We start from the raw sequence: 23,962 nt of genomic DNA on the forward strand, positions 1-23,962 counted from the left end.
CTACTCCCTCTAATCTATAGTTATATATCTACAACCTCTAATCTATATATCTATTCTAATCTATAGTCATATTTCTACTCCCTCTAATCTATAGTTATATATCTACACCCTCTCACCTGGTGAAAAACAATTCATCACGGTTAATAATATTCAGCTTTGTTTAAAGTTAAAATAATGAAAAATGTTCGTAAAATCGCCTCATTCTCACCTAAATATTCACACTTCCATCAATCAATCAATCAATCAATCAATCAATCCATCCTAATTTGTATAGCGCCAATTCACAACCCGTTATCTCAAAACACTTTACAAAAAGATGGTAAAATATATATATTTTTGTTATATTATTATATTATGGGACATTTCCCTCATAGGCTACTATTAAGACTTCATTGTCATATCATTGTTATAATAATAACATTGTAATAATGCGGCTTAACACTCGTTATCTTCGTAGTTTTTCTTAAACGCTGCTCCATCACTCCCTGCTACTTAAGATCTTTTCATTCATTCGGAAAAAGTCCGATATGACTTTCATGGAGAGTTATCATATTTCCGATGCCACATAATGCATCACTTGTTGGCCGTACCCCCACCATCATCTCCAGCACATATCTCCTGCACCGTGTGTTTGTTAGTGTGTGTGATGCAGCAATGACACACTGACCAGACTGTGTGTGGCGAGCTTTGAACAGACCGAATAGAACTGCATGAGACGGTAAGAGAGAAACATGTTTTTTTTGCACAGTGGGGAGGGTCTGTTTTTATGTTTACAGTGTGTGTGTGTGTGTGTGTGTGTGTGTGTGTGTGTGTGTGTGTGTGTGTGAGAGAGAAGTTTTGTTCCGCTCGCTGTAATTAATAGCTCTGTGTGCTCTCAGCCTGGGGGCTTTTTAAAGAGCAGCTCTGTGAGGCGTTCAAGTCTCTTCTGATAAACTGGTAGAAGCGTAGGAAACGGAGAAGATCTGATGATTAAACACACGGATGACCGATCAGTCGGTTTAATGATCGGTACTCAGCGGTAATGCACACCCACAGAAATCATCATCGATTATTTTTTATCACGTTCCGGTGCGTGTGTGTACATCTGTGTTATCTCTGAGTGTGTGTTATCTCTGAGTGTGTGTTATCTCTGAATGTGTGTTATCTCTGTCTGTGCTGCAGCCTATCTGTATTAAACACACACACACGGGGGCTCTAAACTTCGTAGTCGGAGTCAAATTAGGATAAATACAATACCGATGTTTCTGTAATGTCTCGGTTTGAGACATTCTTATGAATCAAATACACACACTGTCTGTGGTTGTAGCCCCGCCCCTCTGCGCTGTGCCCGTGGACATATCCCACGCCCTCATTTTTACATAATTTTATCAAAAAGGTTTTTTTGTTTTTTTGGGGGGGGGGGGGTTAAACCCATAAAAAACAAAAACAGGCTGGAATTCGCCCTCTTTTGTCTTCTTCGTGCCTTTCTTAGGGTAGCGTTCACAGGGAGTGGCATTCCCCCCCTCCCATCCCTTCCTTTTTAGGGCGGGGACCAGCGAGGCTTTCAGGAACTGTCGGGAATATGACCACCACAGAAAGACCCTCCCTCTTTCGAGGCTGAGGGAGAAATCTTCCTCCAGGGTCGCGGGTCAGTCCCAGATTGAAATCAGAACCGGATTTATAAACACAGTTACACACACGGAAGTTTACACCAATTAAAATACAGAAATAAAACAAGAAAATAATCTAGGAAACTGCAGAACAGATGAGAGTTTGCATTTAATTATACACTTACATATTTTAGGTGTGATGGAAGAGTCTTTCAGTTTGAGCACAAATGTGAAGATGTGAACCAGAGAGTGATTTGCAGATGAACCAATGCGTCGGTGCATCACTAATCTTTGATTTTTACTACATTCATACCAAAGTTAAACATCTTGGTATTGTTACAACCCTTATAGTGTGAATACAATAATAAGTGCTGGGTGTGTGATGGAGTCTCAGATGTTGATTTATTCCCTCAGTAAACATTTAAGTTTAACACTAGAACGACCAGCATTCTATCACTACTAGAAAGGCCATAGCGGTCATTTTGACTGTTTACGAATTATTTGCATATCATTTCAATAACCAATATCAAATATAAGAATAAATGGATCTGTAATGTTGTGAAAGGTATAATAAACTTCAGGACACAAACATTAAATTCTAATGAATTTGAATAGTTTATCAACAACCACGGGAACAGCAGCCGGCGTTTTTTGCGAATGAGAATGATCTCTTTATCATTCTCAGGTTCAATCTCAGAGCCAGTGTCAGATGAAGAGAGACCAGGAGAAATCACTTTCCAAACCACATTCTGCCGGTGCAACAACAGCATGTCTCCGTGGTTAAAGGTCTGGCTGATAAACTGGCCTTCCTGCAGTCCTGTTCTGTCACCCTTTAAAACTATACGTGTAGAATTATGTTGCATAAAACAAGAGGAAGGAGACCCTGAACTGTTGAACAACTGAGGTCCTATAAGGAGAATGACACAAACCGGTCTCCTCAGTTCACAAACACTTACACAGTTGTTTATCCTTTAATGTCAGCGAGCATGAGGACACAGTGATGCTATGATCAAATCTGTCCTTCTCTCTGTGTGTTCAGATGATGTGGTGGTGTGCGCTCCTGCTCTGTGCGGCTCTCTCTGTAGGTGAGTAAAATCATCGCTCTATTACCTATCCTGACAGTCAGGAGACAAATCAACTTTTAAGAAATATTACATAATTTAAATACGTCTGCTTGTGATGAAAGGTGTCAGGTCATACTCACTGATAAACACACACTGATGACAGTAATGTTTTTTTATTTGTGGTCCAATCAGGAAACAGCCTTGAAATTAACGTTAATAAACATGATGGATACTCATGGTCACGTCTTTTAACACTATAAACTATCACTCCACACCTGAGTGTAAAGAGTGTTTGTTGTTTATCAAACTGTTCATCAGCTGTTGTTGTCGTGTTGTCTCAGAGTCGTACACCGTCCACGAACTATATGAGAACTTGAGTCACGGTCGACAGCTGAAGATCTACCTGCCAAAGAGTGTCGATAAGCTTGAGTTCACGCCCGCTGATGAGCCCAATAAGATCTTTCTGTACTGGGAGAGGGGCCACGCCAGGTGAGCTACACTGAGAGGAGGGGCTTATGGTGAGGTTTTGTTACCATGCTTACAGAATCTGTTGTCCTCTACAGGGCCTCCAGAGGCCGAGTGTCAGGGACAGGAACTGACCGCCGCTGGTACCTCGAGAAGGTAAGGCTCAGTGTTTGGTTGTGATTGGGAAAATGTCATAATACTGAGAGGGGAATCGTCCTGCTCCATCGTGCAGTTGGCTCTTATTTTGCGTCTGAACGTGAAGAAAAGCTATCAGCACCTTCCTCTGCCTGGAGCTGCACTCTCATGCTGACAGAGCTCCATTCTGTCCACATAAAGATGATGAGCTAGGAGGGGAGGGGAAACTTTTTACACTTTATTTTGAGGCCAGACTCTCAAAATGTGATATGACTTTCTCCGTTTATACAAAGCATCCTCCCTGAATGGGGCAAAAAAGGACAACTCAAAGTAACAGGAGGGTGACGGTGGAGGTGCAGCAGCACTAAGTAAATCTCAGATTAACCAGAGATATACACGGCTACTGATGGTAAACTTATAGTGGAAGATGAACTATTAAACTTCCTCGCCATTAAACTTAAGACTCTGAGCCAGGATGATTTTGTTTTGCTGGCTGTGAACCACCTTGGATCTGAATAGATTAAGAGTTCCTAAAAAGTGCTGTTTGGACTCTGCCCAAGGTCTGAAATGAATGCATTCATCTTTAAATTGCATTTATCACATGCTATTTTGTCCCTTTAGGCCACCATAAGCCTCAGCAGTGTTGTTCTTTTCCATCACTGTGACTACAGGGAGACACTGCTGTGCCTTTGAATCATTTCCGTTTAGAAACTCTCAGAATTGTTTTCCTAATCACCAGACAATTTGAGTGTGATGTCTTTTATAAATACTGCGGCGCAGTTTCCACCAACTCCCAGCAGACAGTCAGTTTTTTTTCACTCTAACTGTGAGTGATCGTTAACGCCAGTGTTTGTGTATTAGACAGTTTTGACAATGAAGCCGATTTTGTTTTTTCCCCAAGTGACTGCATAATGTCTCATTAAACCCTGTGTGTGTGTTTTATGGATTAGATGGGGTCTCTTTGATTCATTTGTAAAGTTTAGTGTGCACAAAATCTGCACAATCCTTTTCAGCATCCCGCCCTGCGTATGTGTGTGTCTCTATCAGGTGACCTATGAGGACCAGGGGACGTACACACAGAGAGACTACTGGAACAAGGAGGTCTCCATTGTTAAAGTGGTCATCAAGCGTGAGTTAGCTTAGCACCTTTTTTTTTTAGCTGTGATGCTAACAGTTTTTTTCCCCCCTAAGCTGTTCTTAACTCTCAAAGTTTCAGTTTGAACTAAACAGATGTGTAAGTGTGATGATAACATGTTCATGAGAGATCTGCCTTATAAACACAGTCAGCTGTATTCATATACAATGAGTTTGAGCTGACATAAATATAAAACACACTTAATGTGATTCATAACATGTTGCGTAACATATTAACATTCATATAACATCTATATAACACATAACGTGAAAAGACCTTCATAAAACATCTATATCATATCATATATCGTAACATTTATTTTGGTGTATACAACATATGATAACATGAGTATAAAAAAAATCATGGGCGTGGATGGCCTTGCAGTTAGGTTGTGCCCCATGTATGATGGCTAACAGCTAGTCGTCCCATGTTCAAGTCTGACCTGTGGATCCTTTAGGGCATGCCAGATTACCTACTCTCTCTCTCTCTCTCTCTCTCTCTCTACCTCTACTGATTTCTATCCACTGTCCTATCAAATAATGTCAAAAATAATCCTTCTAATACAAAAAGTTAGATTGACAACCACTTTTAAATATAGGCTGTAGGTTCACTGCATACAGGGTTGTGTCCAGAGGGTTGGCCTGGGGTGGCTTGAGCCCCCCTTGAAATCTTATTGGCCATCACAGATGCCACCCCAAAATCCAAATCTATGATTGGCTTTTTGCCGAGTCAAAGGCGGGATTTAAGTACAAATCAACTATTCTGGCTGTTCAACAGGTTAATGGGAGTACTGTCAGTTGTAAATAAACACTTTCCTTCGGTCTCACGGTCTTACTTGCAATGGCCTTACTTGCCAATGAATGTATTTTTGCAACTTAGACAGCTCAAGAGTTTGCATGCAAAAAGTACTCTAAATTGTTACATTGCACATCTTTGGAAAGGGTTAAAAAATGAAATCCATTTGCGTGTGCGTGTCCACAAACTTCAGGCCACCCCTGCATAAGTCAGTGCCCAAGGTCGGCCGCCCCAGTTATAAAAGTATGGCCACGCCCCTTACTACATAACCAGCCATGCAAGTGCAATTTGCCATCATGATGTAGTAGTTTGCGCTATTGACAATGACCCAAGCCTTGTACATGGCTGTCTTCTGTCCTTGCAGCTGGCAAAAAATTTGTTGTGTATCGTGGTAATTTAGGTCCTGTTAACAGCCATGGCTGCTCGACATAGTTATAGGCATCTCAGGACCTCGGTGGCGGCCATTCAACCTTTGAGCGAGCCAGTCGGCAAGTCTGCTCCTGTCAGTCAGTGTTTATTGAAACCAGTAACACTCTCAGAGCCAGAGAGAAAGTGACTTCATATATATGTTCAGAGACTCAGATTATCTTCAGCCCTTGTTGGAAGCAAGCCAAAAACAACTTGCTAGCTAGCTTGGCTAATGTAATTGGAAGATTGTTTTCCCTCCAGCTAGGCCACGCCCACTAAAAAAACACTTGCAGGGTCTATATAACATAACATTTTAAACATGTTAACAAAACGCATATAATATAATATATATATATATATATAGTGTATTACATAACACTATACTCCATGTATGTAACATGTTATAATATGACATGTTGTCTTGTAGCGCGATACAACTACCCGAAGTGTGTGGCAGGAGAGAGTCTGTACATCCCTCTGGAGGGACTCGACCTCGCAGACAGCTTCCTGAAGTTCAGTGGGGCCGTCAATGTCACTCTGGTGAGATTACAGTGGGGGAGATTTCAAATGAGGGAGGGGTCAATGGAGCAATGAATGAATGATAGATTGGTTGATGTAGAGTTGATTTATGGATGGATAACTGATTGATGGATGGGTGAGTGATAGAGACAAGGTGGGGATGCGTCATTTGTTATATTCCATCCGTGGCTCAGATGTACAGGTGTGATCCTCTGACATGATGTGTCTCCTCAGGTGAGGGAGGGGGCTCGGGTCTCTCAGGACCTACCAGACTACTGGGACCGTGTTCAGACTCACTCAATGAAAATCGAGATTCTGAACGTGAACGTCAGCGATGAAGGTCACTATTATCTGAGGGACCGCAGAGACCGGCTGGTGTCTGTCACCAGGATGGAGCTGACAGGTGAGACACTCGTTTAATCTTCACAGGTGAGACACTCGTTTAGTCTTCACAGGTGAGACACTCGTTTAGTCTTCACAGGTGAGACACTCGTTTAGTCTTCACAGGTGAGACACTCGTTTAGTCTTCACACGTGTTACGTTGTATGTTGTTTTGTCGCCCTCTGCTGGTTGTAATGTGTAACTGTTTGTAACCTGTCGACTAATTGCTTTTGTCTTCCCCGAGGGTGTGTATGGTTGGGGGTGATTGAGGACGGTGCAAATAAGAAGGCAGGAACTGCCCGGCTCGCATGTCTCTCTCTCCTTGGCTCTGTCATGAGAGTCATGACAGAATGTCTATCCAGTATCAATGTTGTCTAACTAACCTGGTAGAGTGTTTATCCCTTTAGCGCGGCTTTTGTTCATTGTTTTAAGGGATCCTGTGGTTTTGGTGGTAGAGGGTGAGTGCCCGGTCCGACGGCCCTGTGTGGGCTGGTTTGGGTGGCTGACCTTTCTTTTTGGTTTTGTTTTGTACCCCAGGTTTTCAGCTCATAGTTTTGTTGTTTCGTTGTTCGATTGTAAAAATAAACGTTTTCTTTGAAATGATTTAATTTCTGATTGATTTATGTTCGACTCCCGGTAAAAACGAGTAATTACTTTAGGGGTCGTAACATAATTGGGGGCTCGTCCTTATTGATAGTGACTTTTTCGATTTGTGCCCTAGTTGGCATTTGGGTTATCTAAAAAGTTTGTTAATTCCTTTTGATGTCAAGCCTTTTGAATTTTGGTGACTTTGTTGGCACAGTTTTTGGATGTTTTTGGTAGAGCTTGTGGCTGTTTGCGGTAATTTTGTATTCAGGGTTTTGTAGTTGCCTTCTGGCTATAAGATTGAAACTCGTGGACAAGGTGTGTGTGACGTTTTTCTGTCCTCAGAATGGAATTTAGACTTTCAGACTTTGTTGAATCTCCTACCTCGGAAGTACTGGATCACTGTACGAAGGACAATTTATTGTTAATCGCTGAACACTATAATGTAACTGTCTCAAAGCAAAAGTAAAAGTAAAAAAGCATATTGTTAAAGAGGAGTTGTGTGTTGCTTTAATTGAGAAGGGTGTTTTGATGCCATTGCGGAGCGCTCCGACAACTCCCGAGCAATTGAAACAAGGTTTGGTTGACACAGTGAGACTTAAAGAACTAGAGGTAGAATTACAGCACATTGCTTTAAAAAGAGAAAGAGTTGAAGTATGCGAGCAAGTTGGAGTCTAAAACACTTGAGATTCGCGAGTTAGAGCTTGGTGCTGTGTCTCATGTCCCTTCCAGGTCCGCAGATTTCAATGTAAGTAGAAACATCCGTTTGGTTCCTCAGTTTAATGATAAAGATGTAGACAGATACTTTGTCATTTTTGAACGAGTGGCTACGACGCTGAAGTGGACGAGAAATGTGTGGTCTGTGTTATTGCAATGTGTTTTGGTTGGTAAGGCGCAGAAGGTTTGCTCGTCGTTGTCAGCGGAGGACAGCAAGAGTGCTCAGGGCTTCTGAGCTAGTGCCAGAAGCATACCGCCAGAAATTTTGTGGGTTAAGGAAACCAAATTATTAGACATATGTTGAATTTGCTCGTGACAAAGAGACGTTATTTGAATCGCTGGTGTTCTTCGAATGAAGTGAAGGATTTTGAACAGCTTAAGCAGATGGTACTTTTGGAGGATTTTAAAAACTGTCTCCCAGAGAAGGTAGCAATACATTTAAATGAGAACAAGGTATCAGATGTGTCTAAGGCTGCTGTCATGGTGGATGAATATGTCCTGACGCACAAACCCGTGTTTGTTGAACGGTTTGTCAACAGTTTCTGATGTTGCTAAACGTTCTCTTCATTCAGAGCTTGGAAATAACAAGGATGATTCAAAAGGAAAATAATCTTTCATGTGTTTCTATTGTAAGAAAATGGGGCATATTGTGGCAAGTTGTCCTGTGTTGAAAATGCGAAGCGTGTGTTCTTAGTTAACACCTTGGTTGAGAAACTGCATAGATTTGTGAGAGATGAGGACATGTGTAGTGATCTGGAGGACTTTGGTCCCTTTACTATGGATGGTGTTGTTTCGTTACCTGGTAAGAATCTGAAGGTCCCTGTGAAAATGCTTCATGACACCGCTGCCTCGCAGTCTTTTATTCTGGAGGGAGTTTTACCATTCAGTAGTGAGTCTGCTGTGGGCTCAGATGTCCCTGTCGTCGGCTTTGGCATGGAGGGCATAGGTGTGCCTTTGCATAAAATCATGGTGGAATCTGATCTGGTATCAGGTGAAGTGTCCGTTGGAGTTCATCCTGGCTTCCCGATTAAGGGGGTGGCCTTTGTGATGGGAAATGACTTTGCTAAAGGAAAGGTGTTAGTGACACCTGAGGTAACGCCGATCCCAATACGACAGACTCCTGATGAGTTGGCTCAGAGATTTTCTAAGGTTTTTACAGCTTGCACTGTTACTCGTTCCTGTCATAAGCAACTTGAGGAGGAACTTGATTTAAGTGACAGTGTTCTGTTTCGTCCTGATGACAGTGGCTCATTGGCTTCAGATGTTATTGGAGGAGAAGAGCTGAGTGCCGGTGAGTCTGCAAAAGTGGACTCTAGTATGGGATAAATGTCTTTGTCTCATGAACAGTTAGTAACCGAGCAGAGGAAGGATGTCGCTTTATCTCATTTGTTTGAAGCTGCTGTAGCTGAGGAGAAAGGTGAGTCATTGTCTTTGGCACATGATAATCCCTTTGCTGGGCATTTGGGTATAATGGGTATATACATATGATCGCATATTGCGGCATTTTTTGTTTGGCCTGGGTTAAAGAGGGATGTCACACGTCATTGTAAATCATGTCACACATGTCAGGTAGCTGGGAAACCCAATCAGATTATTCCACCTGCTCCGCTGTATCCAATTCCAGTGTTGCGTGAGCCATTTGAACGCGTCTTGGTTGACTGTGTGGGTCCCCTTCCTCGTACGAAGGCTGGAAATAAGTTCTTGTTGACAGTGATGTGCGCATCGACTCGCTTTCCTGAAGTGTGTTGTAAAGGCTCTGACTACATTTTTTTTCATTGTTCGGCCTGCCTAAAGTGGTGCAATCGGACCAAGGCTCGGCCTTTATGTCGCGTGTGTTTTCCCAGGTGATGAAGCAGTTGAAAATAAAACACTGTCATTCAAGTGCATTTCATCCGGAGAGTCAGGGGGCGCTGGAACGTTTTCACCAGACGTTGAAGACAATGTTGCGAACATTTTGCCTTGAGTTTGAGAAGGACTGGGATGAGGGGGTTCACATGCAGCTGTTTGCCATAAGAGAGGTGGTGCTGGGATTCAGTCCATTGGAGCTGGTATTTGCTCACTCTGTGCGTGGTCCTTTGATGCTCTTGAAGGAGACGTGGTTGTCAGAAGGCACAGAGCAGAATCTTCTGGATTATGTGAGTAAATTCAGATTTAAGCTACGTCATGCTTGTGAAATTGCTCAGGGAAACCTTGCTTCAGCACAGGCGAGGATGAGGATGAAGGTCTGGTATGACAAGCATGCGAGAAGCAGAAAGTTTTCTCCTGGTGATAAAGTGTTGTTGTTGTTGCCGATTCCTGGTTCTAGCTCGCAGGCAAGCTTTAGTGGGCCTTATTTAGTACAGGAAAAGGTTGGTGGTAGAGATTACCTTGTAGCTACTCCAGATCGTAGATGCAGATGTCGTTTATGCCATGTCAATATGCTGAAGCCATATTTTGACAGAGGTCAGGCACAGCGAGAGGTGGAGTTTAAGGCTGTAGCGGGTAATGAGCGTGTTTCATCTGTTGCGCTGTCCAGTGCTGAAATCACTTCACCGTGTGTGACTGAGGGAGCAGGTATGGCGCTGTCCGGGGCTGAACTCGCCGCTCCGTGTGTCTTGTGACAGGACTGGTGTTGCAGATGCTGAAGTGAATGAAGGGGGTATGCATGTGGCGTTGACGACGGGTAAGTTGACGAATTCGCAGATCTTGCAGGATCTTCCTTCTCGTTTGTCTCACCTGTCTGTGTCCCAGTGTTCAGAAGTGGTTAAACTTGTTTAGTCTTCACAGGTGAGACACTGGTTTAGTCTTCACAGCGAGACACTGGTTTAGTCTTCACAGCTGAGACACTGGTTTAGTCTTCACAGTGAGACACTGGTTTAGTCTTCACAGTGAGACAGTCCTTTAGTCTTGACAGGTGACCAACAGTGACACCTGAAGGTTTTGCCTCACTTTTTTTGGCAAGTTTGGCGTTCTGCAGGTTAGTGGGGGTGAAAGTAGGCCGGTATGGTCCAGTACTGCGGACCACTAAAAGAGACTATCAATAAAATCAAATACATTAAAGAGATCTCTAATGCTGGAAAGGTACATTGGAAACGTCATTACTTAATTTAGCCCTTTAAACTATTCAACACTGATCAGAATGTAACTGTGAGGACTGAAATATGAGTTCTGATCTGTAGTGTCCCCACATGTTCTCCGACTGGTAAAGTCAGATCAGGTTTGTTTTTAGAGATCAACACGCAGAGGATGTTCAAACAACTTGACTGACAGGAAATGTTTAGGTTGTGGTCTAATACCTAAAACGCTCAGAATGAACTAAGAGCCCCTTTTCCGCATTCCTTTACGTGAAGAAGCACGCTGTTTGTTTAGTTGTTGTGACTTGTTTCATTCTTAACATTAACCATCCCGACCGTCAGAAAATCTTCAATTCTGCTCAGGTTGGCTCATGTTTTATCGAGCGCCCTCTCTCATTCAATCATAACCCTTCATTTACAATGGAATCTTAAACCATGTAATGTGTTCCTTACAGCTCGCCATGAGTACTCAGAGGGGAACCCTCTCATGGCTCTGCTGCTGCTGCTCGGGATCCCTGCAGGGATCTGCTGCTGCTGCCGCAAGAAGATCTTCAAGCAGAAACAAAACACAGCAAACACGCTGCAGGTACAAACACACACCCGCTACACACACAATCCACAACATTTACACCTAGCATCACACTCACACAACATGCACACACCTTCACAGTGTACTCTGAATCTGTTGGCTCTTGTCTGGCGCTGGATGACTCCTTGGTAACTGAATCCAGCCGTATAAACATGAAACTATATTCAGCCCAGACTTTTTTTCAGGGCGCTGCATTGTTCTGTTCTCATTGGCTGATTAGAAACTTGAAAAGTGAGAGCAGAGTGGGTGTTAGGTGGGGGTTGTTTCTGTTTGTATAAATCCAATGAAGAAATCGTGAAACAGACTGGAGATTATAACACCATTTAATCGGCCGAGGTCAGACAACTTCATCAAACAAGCACGCTTCCAAATCACTTGACTGACAAAGTGCTGACAAAGTAACAGTGTTCACAGTGCTGCTTATATTCTGTCAAAAAGGTGCAACCCACAAATTCCTTTCCATTTGGGTGCATCACCATAAACAATGAAGATGACATGACACTGATTTGTATACGTAACAACTGTAGACTCTCTGTCTAGCAAACAGTTGCTGACAACATATGGTCGGCTCCTATCCAAATATAGATCTGCTACTACTTAGGTGCTTCGCTCATATAAGGTTACAGCTTCAGACACCTAAAGGTAGGAGTGTTAACACGTGGTAGGCAGACTTGAATAATACATTTCACGAAGTTACCAAGATTAATGAATTTCATGAAAATTCGTACTAACAGTGGGAGTTCAGAGACGATGTCAAAGTGTAGATGTTTGACAGAGGGATAAAGGGAGAGACAAACAGAGCAGCAAAAACCGATTTATAGCTACATTACCAGTAATAATGATAACAGTGTGTGCAGTATTAGCAGTAACCGCTAAGTATGATAACAGACTGATCAGTCTGATACTAACATTAGCAACTATCAATGGAAAGGACTCATGATGTCAATTATAAAGGCTTAAGTTAAGCACTCAAATATTTATAATAATGTTAACGGATGTGAGGCTGATATTAATATTTGTGGGGGTGACCACACCATCGAACCAGAGGAATAAGATGGTGCCTGACCATTAAGAGCTTTGCAAGTGAGTGAGTGTCTTTCTCTTCTCCCTCCTCTCTCTCTCTCTCTCTCGCTCTCTCTCTCTCCAGGCCGTCCCTGTTGCGGTCCATCCCCCCCCTCCCGTTGGACCTGTCGGCCCTGTTGGTCCTGCTCCTCCCTATAGCTCTGGACCTCCAGGAGGGGTGAGAACACAACACCATCAACCTAATCAATCTTAATATTTTAAAATATGTCTTTTTATTCCTGACTCTGTGTTTGTGTCTCTGTGTGTGTGTGCGTGTGTGTGTGTGTGTGTGTGTGAGCAGGTGTACTACCATGGCCCTGACCCCAACATGGTACAAACAAACAGTTGTTACACACACAGAGCTAATCCAATCATTCAGTTATCATCTGATTATTAGATCACTTATTGATTAACCTAAGATGTGTTTGTGTATGTATTTATCTGTGTGTTCAGGGTCCTACAATGTACCCCCCTCCTCAGCCTGTAGGTCCAGGACAGTGGCAAGGCCCCCCTCCCTCCCAGGTGAGCTGCTCTATTTATAAATGAATGATTAAACTGTATTAAATATCATGTGTATATATATATATATATATATATATATAAAAAATGTGTTGTAATGTTAAGCTTCCCCTCCCCCCTTTTCCTGATTGGTCCTCTGCAGGGTTTTAACCCCGCCTACCCTCCTCAGAATCCAGCCTACCCCCCTGCTGGTCCACAGTGGAACGGTCCGCCTCCGGGTATGCATCCCCCAGGCCCTGCTGCTCCGATGGTATGACTCCCCCCCCCCCCCCCCCCCAAGGTTTTACCTTTGACCTTTAGAGGCTTTAAAATGTGATTTTGAAGATTGTCACTACAGTTATACAAATACTATCCTGTGAAAATGAGTGTACTAGGACGCTCCTTTGGCAAAGGGTAGGTATTAAATATAAAGACATTAAATATAATAATATAAAAAGACAACAAAGATTCTCAGAAAGATTAAATTTAGTATCTGCCTAAATCTGTACATTTACATACATCTGATTGGTTGATAAGACTCAGACTACAAACAGGAAACAAAATGAACAATTCCTGATCATGAATGCAGATATCGGTTTGTAGGAAATAGTTAATCTTCAAATGTACATGTGTTTGTGTGTAGGGCTATGCTCCAGCTCCAGTCATGTACAGCTCTCCTCCACCAGAGGAGCTGAAGATGCAGAATATGGCCTCCTCACCTGCAGACCCCCTGCTAACCAAGGCAGCACAGGTACACACACACACACAGACACACACTCAGGGCCGGATTCTGAAAAGGATTGTGCTTACCTGTGTGAGAACAGGTGTGTTTACCTGTGATCTTTGCTCATGTTTGAGCATTAAAACTCAACCTTTAGCTGACTGGCGGATTCTGATGAAGGTATGTGTAAACTGATTCTTGATGATACGTAGTCTATATTGACCAGAGACTTTAGAAGTAAAGAGCTTTGATAGTGCTCCTCGTTAATCACCTCAGACTTCCCGTTAGCTCAGCTGTTGGTGCAGTGTGTGTGTGTCTGTTTACATTACAAATATATTAAGATTTATATGTTCAGTAAATTAAATTAAACAGGATCTGAACAAGTAAAGATGGACTAAGCAGAGTTAAAACAACACAAATGAATCATACTTCACTGTTTTTAAATGAAAGTTTTACTGATATAAACACCTAGAGTGGACTGTAAAAAATTATAATAAATAAAGCAATAAAAGAGAGAATAAAATTTAAACCCTTACAAGAAAAACAGGACGCGGACAGGGCCGCTTGGAGGACTACAGCCTCTGTACATGGAGCGCACGCATTAACCACTATGCTACTGACACCCCAAACATTATGTTTTTTAACTGTGATTAATTAATTTCATGTTCCATAAATCTGTGAAGTGCTGAAGTGTATAAAAAAGGAAACAGAAGTCAGACGGATCAATATAGAAGAATAAATATCACTAAGGACATCTATAGAAAGACGAGCTCAGAAAATAAAAACAAGGCCGAGCTGATTCTATCCAAACTGAACTGAAAATATTCTCCCCTGCTGGGCGAGTAAAGGACCGACGACATGCTCACAATAACTCACACAGAAGAAAGAAACACAACAGACTTGTTTAAAATACTTCAAAATATTAATCAGACATAAACACTTTTTAAATATTTACAGGTGAGAAGTTCCTCCTCAAACATCTTTAATTGTATAGCACCAATTCATAAGGAATGTTATCTCTGGACACTTCACAAAAGAGCAGGTAAAAGACCTGACTCTTTGTTGTATATCTACAAAGAGCCATATTATCATGAGCAATAAGCAACTAGAGGAGGAAAAACCAACAGAAAAGTCCAAACAAATCTTGAGTTTTGTACTGAATTCTGAAAGTTTCAATATTTGATGTGTCGTCTTTGCACTTTTTCAATAAATCTGGGGTTTAATGTTTTAAATTCATCACATTCTGTTTTTTTAAAGGTTTTACACAACGTCCCAACTTCTAATGAAAATGTGTTATTTACAAATAATAAAAAGTATACAAACTGCTGGAGAGTTTATTCTAGAACATTTGTGTCAGATTAAAAATGTATGTATTTAATAGGGCTATCAAACTTTTACCTTTTTTTTTAATCGCTTTATTTCAAAAGTTAATCGCGATTAATCACATTTTAAACCTTCGTCCCCCGTTTGCCTTTTTTCGGCCGATTCGACAAGTTGACTCGGCGTCGGCCGGCGCTGTTGGTGAGAGCAGCTGTCTGTTTCTCCTTATTTACTCCCTCCGCCTCTTCTTTTCTACGACAATATTCTCGATTAGTAGGCTACTTTTAATGAGTGGTGACCGACAGCGGTGTGGAAATGGTCTCCTCATGTCATAACAACTGAGTACCGCTGCCTGCTGGCATGGAGAGTTATATATGCAACTTTTTGGCCAAGACAAAGGCCTTGTGAGGCGATGCCACAGTCAGCGTTTGTCGCCACTTGTTCTTTGACGTCTGCTCGGTGTGTCAGTGCCTTAAAGGGACAAAGTAGAACGTGATTAATTGCTATTACAGAAACTGAATGCATTCATTTCAGACATTTATTAGTCGCAATTAACTTCTTAATGCTTACAGCCCTAGTATGTAGAGAAATGTGAACTCAGTATTTCATTTGCCCCATCTTCAGGCTGACTCCGCCCACTTCCCTGAGGCTCCAGTGCCCCCTCCCTCTTCCTCCAGTGCTCTGCCCGCTGACGGGGCTGCCACTTTCCAGATCCAGGATGGGAAAAACACCACCAACTTCCTGTAGAGACGCTGCAGACTGTGATGTCACAGACTGCGATGTCCCCCCCCTGTGGACACTCTGTGATCATGTCAGGATGCACAATGGTGCAGGAGGAGCGCGCCTCAGTGTTTAACCATGCAGGGGGAGGGATGCTTAGGAGGTGTTTGGTTAGCCTTGTTATCCGCATTAGCATGTGGAATAGAAAATTGATGAGTAGATGTTTAACAGGTCCAGGATCAGTTTAATTATAGTGTAAGACGAGTCATTAACAAAAATTGTTTTTTAAGTGATTTTTACAGACTGCAGCCATCAGCTTCTGTGATCTTCGTATGAAACTTTTTGCTTTTTAAAGAAGTATGAGGTGTCAGGTTGAGTTTTTTTTGATGTTTTTAAAGAAGCATCTGTGTGTGTCTTTAACACACTCAGCTGAGTGACAAAACGTGTAGTCCAACAGAATTACAATATCAACAAAAGGGAAGGACAACAAAAACTGACGAACAGAAATCTTAATGTAGTCGTTTCATTATTATGGCTCGAGCTGAATGCCCCTGATTATATCCTTCTGCGTTCTCACATCAGCTCATTAGGAAGTGAAGTCCGAGTGAAAAATTTGGCTGTTTGCGTTCACACATACAGCTCCTCCTGGAAATATCAGGAGACTTTCAGGAGTTTTCTGCATGTGTGAAAGCCCTGTAACATTCACATTGACTCCATCATTCGTTCACACATTCGTCATTCTACACACACCTATACACACACCTTCAATCCTCCTCACACCATGTTAATGATGTATATATTGCTGTGTGGTCAGGTTTAATCTGTCTATAGTCAGTGAGAGCTCATTAATAACTGAACATCACAGAAAGACTAAAGAGAACGACCTCAGGTTTGCTCAAAGGTCACAGTCAGACAAGACTCAGAAAAAAACAAAAATGGCCAAAATGCAGAACTGGAGGTTATTGTCACTTTACCTGCATGTTCTTATATATACACTCTATGATAATGTACCTTCATTTATAGATACAGTTTATGATCATTTATCTATGTATAAGTATATGCGCTCTGATAATTTATCAATGTGTAAACAGTCTATATCAGACTTTTTTCTTCTGTAGTCTAAAAATGTAGGGATTCATGCTAACACGTCAGGTGTGTGTTCACCTGTGTGTCACATGACATTGCTGTGGAATCATTCTGCCCTCAGTCAGATCTAACCTTGAAGTGCTCTTTAAACACACGCCACACAAACAACACAGAACAGTAGCCCTTTAGACACAGATTCTGCAAAAGCTCCAACCGCCCACACTCTGCCCTCATGGCATTCTGACTCTGCCACCATCCCGCCCCTTAGTCTTCTCTCACTCTGCTCTCTCCACCATTGTACTTTTACACTCCATGGTTCAAGGTTCTATTATTATTGCCTAACAAGGTACTAGTTACTGGTGCCGCAGTTAACACAGCTAAACATTGTTTAAAAAAGCCATGATTGTTGGTCTAACAAATAACGCGTCTTCAGACGTCACACGTTTGTTCAGCCCTGCCCGCTCTGATGTGTTACATTAATCCAGTCTCACACCGTTAAACCTCTGTTATGACCTGTGTTACTACCTCTGATGACCATGTTGACGCCACCATCACACCTCGGAGGATCAGCCTCGATCAGACTAAAAGGGCTACTGTTACACACTGTTATACACACTTTTACACACTCGACTTTCTGCAGTATGATGATCAGAGTTCTGCTGTTACCATGGAAATGTCATGTTAGAGAGACTGTTACCATGGTTATGTCACCAGGTTAAAGAGAATCTTTTACTATGGTGATGGAGTCATGTTGGAGAGAGTCTGTTACTAAGGTGATGTAGTCAGGCTTAAAAGATTCTGCTACCATGGTGATGTTATCAGGTTAAAGAAAGTCGGTTACCATCGTGATGTAAGGTGAAAGACAGTAAGTTACCATGGTGATGTAGCCAGTCTCTGATCTCTCCTCATAGTGCGCCCCCTGGTGTTACAGCAGAACTCTGATCATGCCTTTGTGTTAAACAGCAGCTACCTCGTGTTTGGATTACAAACCTCCTCATTGGTCACACCTGAGACATATCAGCCAATCAAAGCGAGGCAGGCAGTATTGCCTACTGTAGATTTTTTTTTTTTTTTTAAAGCTGCTGATCAGTGCCTCAGTCTGTAGAAACATGAACATGTTCAGATCTTATGTTTCAGTTACCTGTGTGTTTTGATGTGTACCTGTGTGTTTGTAACAATCATCTTCACTCTGAGCAGGTGATGGTTATGCTTTGAGCAGAGCTAAATGCTCTGTGTTTCTCAACCTGTGGACTTTATACACTTTGGGTTCCTACCTCTCATTTATCTCTTCAAACAGCATCAATAAAGCTTTTTATTTTACACTCTGAGCTGAACCTCTATCATTCTACATTTATTTATCAAAGTATTAAACAGATACATGTCTTTGAATTATGATGTTGATAATAACCATGCTATCAAAAAGAATCAACCAATAATACACTTTAAAAAATTTTAGAATTTTAATAACTCAGACATCGGGTATAAATCAAACGGAAATATCCAGGAGCGAAGTACCAAAAAAAACAAAAAAAACCTCACTGAAAGTAAAAAGCGACGTAACTGATGACCAGAGCAGCTAGGAATTCTGGGTAAAATTTACTCAGACTCATCAGATAACAAAACCAAAACTGATTAATCAGAACAAACATGGAATCATACCTGTAACATGATTTATTTTATAGTAACATCATTAAAACCTCAACATTTACATAAAAACCCCCAAAATATAACTTTAATATTTTTGTTTTTCTGATGTGAAAGTTAACGAGACACAGTCAGAGCTCTGCGTTTTTCTGACAATTTAAAAAAAGGGATTTTACTACAAAAAAAAAAACCCAAAACAATTTAAGGATGATGTCTGTGTTGGTTCTCCGTCATCCGGGTCATGGTCAAGGCTAAGAAGCCTTTCGAAGGAGAGGTGAAATGTCTTCAAGATCTGGATCATGGATCTTCAAAAAGATCTTTTTGAAGATCCAGTTGTCTTTGGATCAAGCTTCAGATTTAAGGATGTGAGTTAACAAAGACGTGTGTGTTATACACACAGCGGGTTCATTTTGATGATTTATATCTGACTGGATTAATATAAGATAGTAAATGGACCTGAGCTTATAAAGCACTTTTCTAGTCTGGCAGATGTTGCTATTTGAAGTGAACATCTGAAGTAACTAATCCCATTCATACACATTCATATGTTGCTGACGAAGCAGCGGGAGCTTAAGTCTTGCCCAAGGACACAGCGGACATGTGGCTGCAGGAGCTGGGGATGGAACCCTCGACCTTCCGGTTGAGAGACGACCGACTCTGCCAACTGAGCCACAGCCGCCATACAGAAACACTTCAACCATGAACTACAGAAAATAAAGCAAAGTCAGATCTGAAATCAAGTTTGGATGTTAATGAAAGGACAAAAAACACAATCAAACAGATTTAACAAAATAATGAAATATTATCTTTCCTGGAGGTATTCGTCCAATCAGAGCAGACCAACTGCTGGTTGGACAAGCAGACAAAAAGATAACATTTCTTTTTTTTGTATTCATTAAGGGGACGGGGTCTGTTCATAGACAGTATCTCGTATGCTAAGCTACGCTAACCACACACAGATCTACCATCCTGTATCTTCATGTAAACAAGGACGGTCAGAGTGTGGAAGCTCTTATCAAACTAAAGTTTGAAAACCAAACATGCAGTTTAAATTTGATTTAATTGTATCTATATTAACAAAGTTTAATCAGACTTTGGAAATAAACCTGAGTTCTGTTTAATCAAACATTTTGCTTCTATCCGCCTCAGATTACTCCTCTGTCCTCCTCCACCCCTCCATCTCTCTCAGCCGCCTCTCCAGGATCCTCACCTGCTCCTCCAGGTGAGCAGCCTTATCCTCTGCCCCGGAGCCCCGCCCCCTCCCCACGCCCAATAAGACGCAGACAAACACCAGCACAGCCAATCGAACAGCTGTAGTGTCTGAACTCGCGCTGTGGTCGCTGAGGATGAGTCCGAAACAGCTCAGAGCAACGCCCACTTTCAGCAGCCATAGAGTCCGCCTTACAGTGGAAGCGACCAATTGGAGAGCAAGGGACAGCAGCCAGTAGCCAATAAGAGCCAGGAAAACCCACTGAGCCACAAAGATCACACCGTCAGGAGTCACAGTGTTGACAGAAAGGTTCACTGAGGATACAGAAGGAGTGAAAGAAGGAGGGGTTATGTTCTGTACTTGATCAGTTCCTCAAACTACCACTACAAAAACACAGTACTGTCCCTTTAAGAGTTCACACTGTCCTGTCAGGTCGGGTGGTGTTTACCTGCGAGTCCAGCAGCCTGCAGCAGGTGTGACACATACTCAAGGAGAATGTTCAGACCGTCAGCAAAACTTCGTGCTACCACAGCCAGAACCTGAGCGAACGCCTGGAGCAGGGGGTGTGAGGGTTACATATAAAAACAGGTATATTATATTCATTCATATACATTAAAGGGATACTTCACCCATTTGCATTAAGCTTTGTATCATTAGAAACCTGGTAGTAAGGACGAGGAGCCGGGGCCGGCTCGAGCTGGGGCGGACTGGTAGTCTCGGTGCTCTTACTGTTTGCCTATGGACACAGACATAGTCTGTTTTCTGCCAGGAATTTCCAAGATACCAATTCCTTCTGGAAGAAATCTCTGAATCAGTTGAGGAAACGGCTGTATGTGTTGAAGTAAATATGTCTGTAAATGTTTTTATTACTATATTTCTACTGCTATATTGTGTATTTTGGAGAAACTGTAACGATTGAATTTCCCTCTGGGATTAATAAAGTATTTCTGATTCTGAAATAGAGGACCTTAGTGGGAGTGGCATGCTGTGCTGTGCATTCTGGGATTTGGTGTCTTTCATCCACATGAGCCAAAAAGACACTTTCTGCCTCAGCCAAGAAGGCACCAATTTTAAAATGTATTTCACATTTCTACTACATATATGACAATATATGTAATATCAATACAGATTATGTTGTACAGATGTTTCAACGGGTGAAGTATCCCTTTAATTGATCAAGTCATCTGGTTTTTAACCATCATGTTACAACCATCATGTCCTATTCAAATACTTTGGGTAGTTAAAGACTGAGAGGTATAAAAAGTTTCTGGATGTCTCCAGTAGATGTGCTCATCCTGCAGGCTGTAATGTTTGCAACATGATCATTGATTGATCAATGTGTGTCCACTAAAAGTTGTTGTTCTTGTCCTGGATAGCCTCAGAGTGTCTGACACTGCATTACACAAAAGATTCCCCACTGAGATGGCTCTTTTTGTAAAAGAGGAAGATGATTCTTTAACCACAAACAGCTGTTACATCACTCTCTACAAACACACCAGACTACATTGATAAAAACTGTGATTTTACCTCACAGGACACAGGAGCTAATCGTTGACAGACTGGTCTAGTTGTTAGTCGTAGAAGTTTTAAATGGTTAGATCCAACATAAGATCGCTTCAACACAAAATGACACAATCACACTAATTGCTAATTACTAACTGATTCATGCAGCAGGAGAACAGCAGCTCCTGTCTGTGTTTGTTAATGGAGTCTCTCTGAAGAGAGCCTGTTTCACAGCTGAAACAACTCCAAAACTTTTCATACTAATTCAAGTCATTTTAATTTCCTAAATAATCTGAAATAGAACAAAAGGTTAGAGAGGAGAAATTGTTTTATATCTGCTGTGTGATAAAAGACAGAGCTGCTGGATAATTAGAGGGAGATCACATCAGGCTGTTTTACTAATGAATGAATGAAAGCAGGAAGTGACGTCACGGACTGCCTTGTTCACTTTCTGCTCATAAAGACATAATCTGCTCACATCGAAGAGCTGTGTGTTGATTATAATATTGTCACTGAAAACCTGGTCTCACATTTAATACACGAACCATGATCTATATTATACACATGTTCTCTGTGTAACTGTTGGTACAAATTAAACTTTTTTAACATTTCCCCTTGTGTCTCTCCTGAAGTTAAACTTTTTTAACATCTTTCCCCTTGTGTCTCTTCTGAGGTTAAACTTTTTTAACATCTTTCCCCTTGTGTCTCTCCTTCTGAAGTTAAACTTTATGAAAACATCTTTCCCCTTGTGTCTCTCCTTCTGAGGTTAAACTTTATGAAAACATCTCTCCCACAACGTGTTTTATTATTTAACACGTGTGTCTCACCTTCTGCACAGACTGGACCGTCTGCTCTCCGGCCAGTCTCCCCAGGTAAGACCTTCCCTCCCCGGCCAGCTCCGTAAAGGCGCTCCGGAGCTCCTGGATCATCCCGGACCCTGAGCGGCTCTCGAACTGTTTCTCCCCGGAAACGGAGCCCATGACGCCGCAGAGGAGCAGACACAGTCCGCCTAGAGCTGTCTGAAGGGAGGGGACGGTCATTCTGACGGAGGGTGGATAAGAAAAAATAGGCTACAGAAAAAAAACACCTACAACGGTGAAAAAGTCTCTGGTAAACAGCGACCGTGAAACAGGAATCAGGATGTGGAAAAACTAAGTAATAACTCTAGACGACAGGAGCGCCCCCCACAGGGCTCAGTGTGCAAGGGTTTCATTTATCCCCTCCTTTGTTTTCTTTTTCTCACTGACAGAGACACAGAACACTTCATTGTACAGACAGCGGATCATTAATCAATAATCAATCACAGTGTACTGCTGACTCAGTTTAGATTTAACGTGGTGCCTTCAGGTGCTTCTGGGATTTCTCCACACAGTTGCTGCAAAGGAAACGAAAAAACTCAAACTCTCGGAAGTAGCCTACGTCACAAAAAAGTATCATAATGAGTAATTTAACCAAAAAAACAGAACAATTAGACTAACTAAATTACTGCTTCTGTTTGATATGTTTATGATCATTTTGTACAAAAAAAGTCTTCAAGTTTTCCTCTTATTTGTGAGAAACTACCAACAACAGAAATAAACAAAAGGAACTATCCCTTAAATAAAAATATATTTTTCTGATTATGAAACTTATCAAATTATTATTAATTGAAATGAAGAATTAAATGAAAGTTTTTCGCAAAACTGAATTCATACGATGTTTAAAGTACAAAATTATACAGAACAAAGATAAAAAACAATTACAATTTGAACTTAGGTGAAATTTGATGGTCTTTTCTCGTGTCAGAGGTCATGTTGACCCTGAACTCCTGGATGGCAGTTACAGTGTTCTTGAGGAATAAGAATCCACTGAAAGTTTCTTGTCACCTGTCACAGATCTTTAAATAAATAATCAAAATGACTAAAATATCAAAGCGTCTCAATACAATTTGAGCAGAATTTACCTTTAATGACTTCAAAAACTATACAGTAAAATCTGCAGAAAATTCTCAGGACTACTGCCAGGGACATGAGGAACAGGAATCTATTGAACGTTTAGAAGAACAGTCTACCTGTTAACATCAGAAGTGCTCAATTAATTGAACATTTTAAAACACTGCTTTAGCACAAATGTTTGCGTTGCCTTTGAATACAAGTTGAGCTTGACATTTGATTACGCTCCTATTTATGTATAGCCAGGGGCACCGCCAGGAACTCCAGGCCCCATGAAAAGATATCACATTGGGCCCCTACCACAGCCCAAACTAACCCGGAAAATTTCTATGACCGCACCTCCATCACACAAATGAACAACTATGCTTTGTTTTACACCCTGAAAATGGAAGATAAATAATCACTGTAATATTTACTCATAGCTTAAAAATGATTTAAACTTTGTAATATTTGCACTTTTCAGACAGTTAAAGCATTTCCAGCAGCATTATTTTACTTATTAACTTGCTACAGTTAATGTTTATTGTCTAAAGTGATCTTATTGGTTAGCTTATTGAATTAAAAATTCTACTGGCATTAATGATAAACTGTAAACATACAATACTTCTGACTTAGATTCTACCACACTTGTCAGCATGACTATAATGAGACTGTAATAGTTCTTCTCAGTTCTGACTTCACTTTAATTCTTCTTAAACTGCATTATCATTTGTCTCACCTAAAGTTAAAAATATTGTTTTTTGGGCAGAAGTAGCGGACTCATTGACATTGTATGAATTGACAGTTTACAAAGAATCTGTTGATATCAAATATGTTACTGTAGCTCGCTGGG

The 23,962-nt window shown here is 41.4% G+C and overlaps 2 protein-coding genes across 3 annotated transcripts; one reads left to right on the forward strand and one right to left on the reverse strand.

The window, feature by feature from the left end:
- Positions 1-570: 570 nt before the first annotated feature.
- Positions 571-18,170, forward strand: wu:fc21g02. 2 transcript variants are annotated; one of them, XM_020658762.3, is made up of 14 exons: positions 571-718; positions 2,629-2,674; positions 2,995-3,142; positions 3,217-3,274; positions 4,301-4,382; positions 6,019-6,131; positions 6,345-6,513; positions 11,302-11,432; positions 12,583-12,675; positions 12,799-12,828; positions 12,951-13,019; positions 13,159-13,266; positions 13,639-13,746; positions 15,661-18,170. In XM_020658762.3, the coding sequence occupies exons 2-14, from the start codon at positions 2,629-2,631 to the stop codon at positions 15,781-15,783; spliced, it is 1,278 nt and encodes a 425-aa protein (XP_020514418.2). In that variant the 5' UTR covers positions 571-718; the 3' UTR covers positions 15,784-18,170. The 2 variants fall into 2 exon arrangements, with proteins under 2 accessions (XP_020514418.2, XP_065811040.1); XM_065954968.1 differs by lacking the exon at positions 571-718 and adding an exon at positions 846-1,018.
- A 328-nt stretch (positions 18,171-18,498) lies between these two features.
- On the reverse strand, positions 18,499-22,364 carry tmem109 (transmembrane protein 109). Its single transcript, XM_020658766.3, has 3 exons — positions 22,027-22,364; positions 20,145-20,247; positions 18,499-20,010 (listed from the first exon to the last, which is right to left on the reverse strand). The coding sequence occupies exons 1-3, from the start codon at positions 22,237-22,239 to the stop codon at positions 19,637-19,639; spliced, it is 690 nt and encodes a 229-aa protein (XP_020514422.2). The 5' UTR covers positions 22,240-22,364; the 3' UTR covers positions 18,499-19,636.
- Positions 22,365-23,962: the final 1,598 nt, after the last annotated feature.

Source organism: Labrus bergylta, chromosome 1 (assembly GCF_963930695.1).
Source record: "Labrus bergylta chromosome 1, fLabBer1.1, whole genome shotgun sequence".
Classification (NCBI taxonomy): Eukaryota; Metazoa; Chordata; class Actinopteri; order Labriformes; family Labridae; genus Labrus; species Labrus bergylta.

Coding starts and splice junctions, on each gene's coding strand:
- wu:fc21g02 (XM_020658762.3), top strand. CDS start 2,629: ATGATGTGGTGGTGTGCGCTCCTGCTCTGTGCGGCTCTCTCTGTAG. Junction 3,275..4,300: donor GCCGCTGGTACCTCGAGAAG/GTAAGGCTCAGT, acceptor TGTCTCTATCAG/GTGACCTATGAGGACCAGGG. Junction 12,676..12,798: donor GCTCTGGACCTCCAGGAGGG/GTGAGAACACAA, acceptor GTGTGTGAGCAG/GTGTACTACCATGGCCCTGA.
- tmem109 (XM_020658766.3), bottom strand. CDS start 22,239: ATGACCGTCCCCTCCCTTCAGACAGCTCTAGGCGGACTGTGTCTGCTC. Junction 20,248..22,026: donor CGGTCCAGTCTGTGCAGAAG/GTGAGACACACG, acceptor CCCCTGCTCCAG/GCGTTCGCTCAGGTTCTGGC. Junction 20,011..20,144: donor GCAGGCTGCTGGACTCGCAG/GTAAACACCACC, acceptor CTGTATCCTCAG/TGAACCTTTCTGTCAACACT.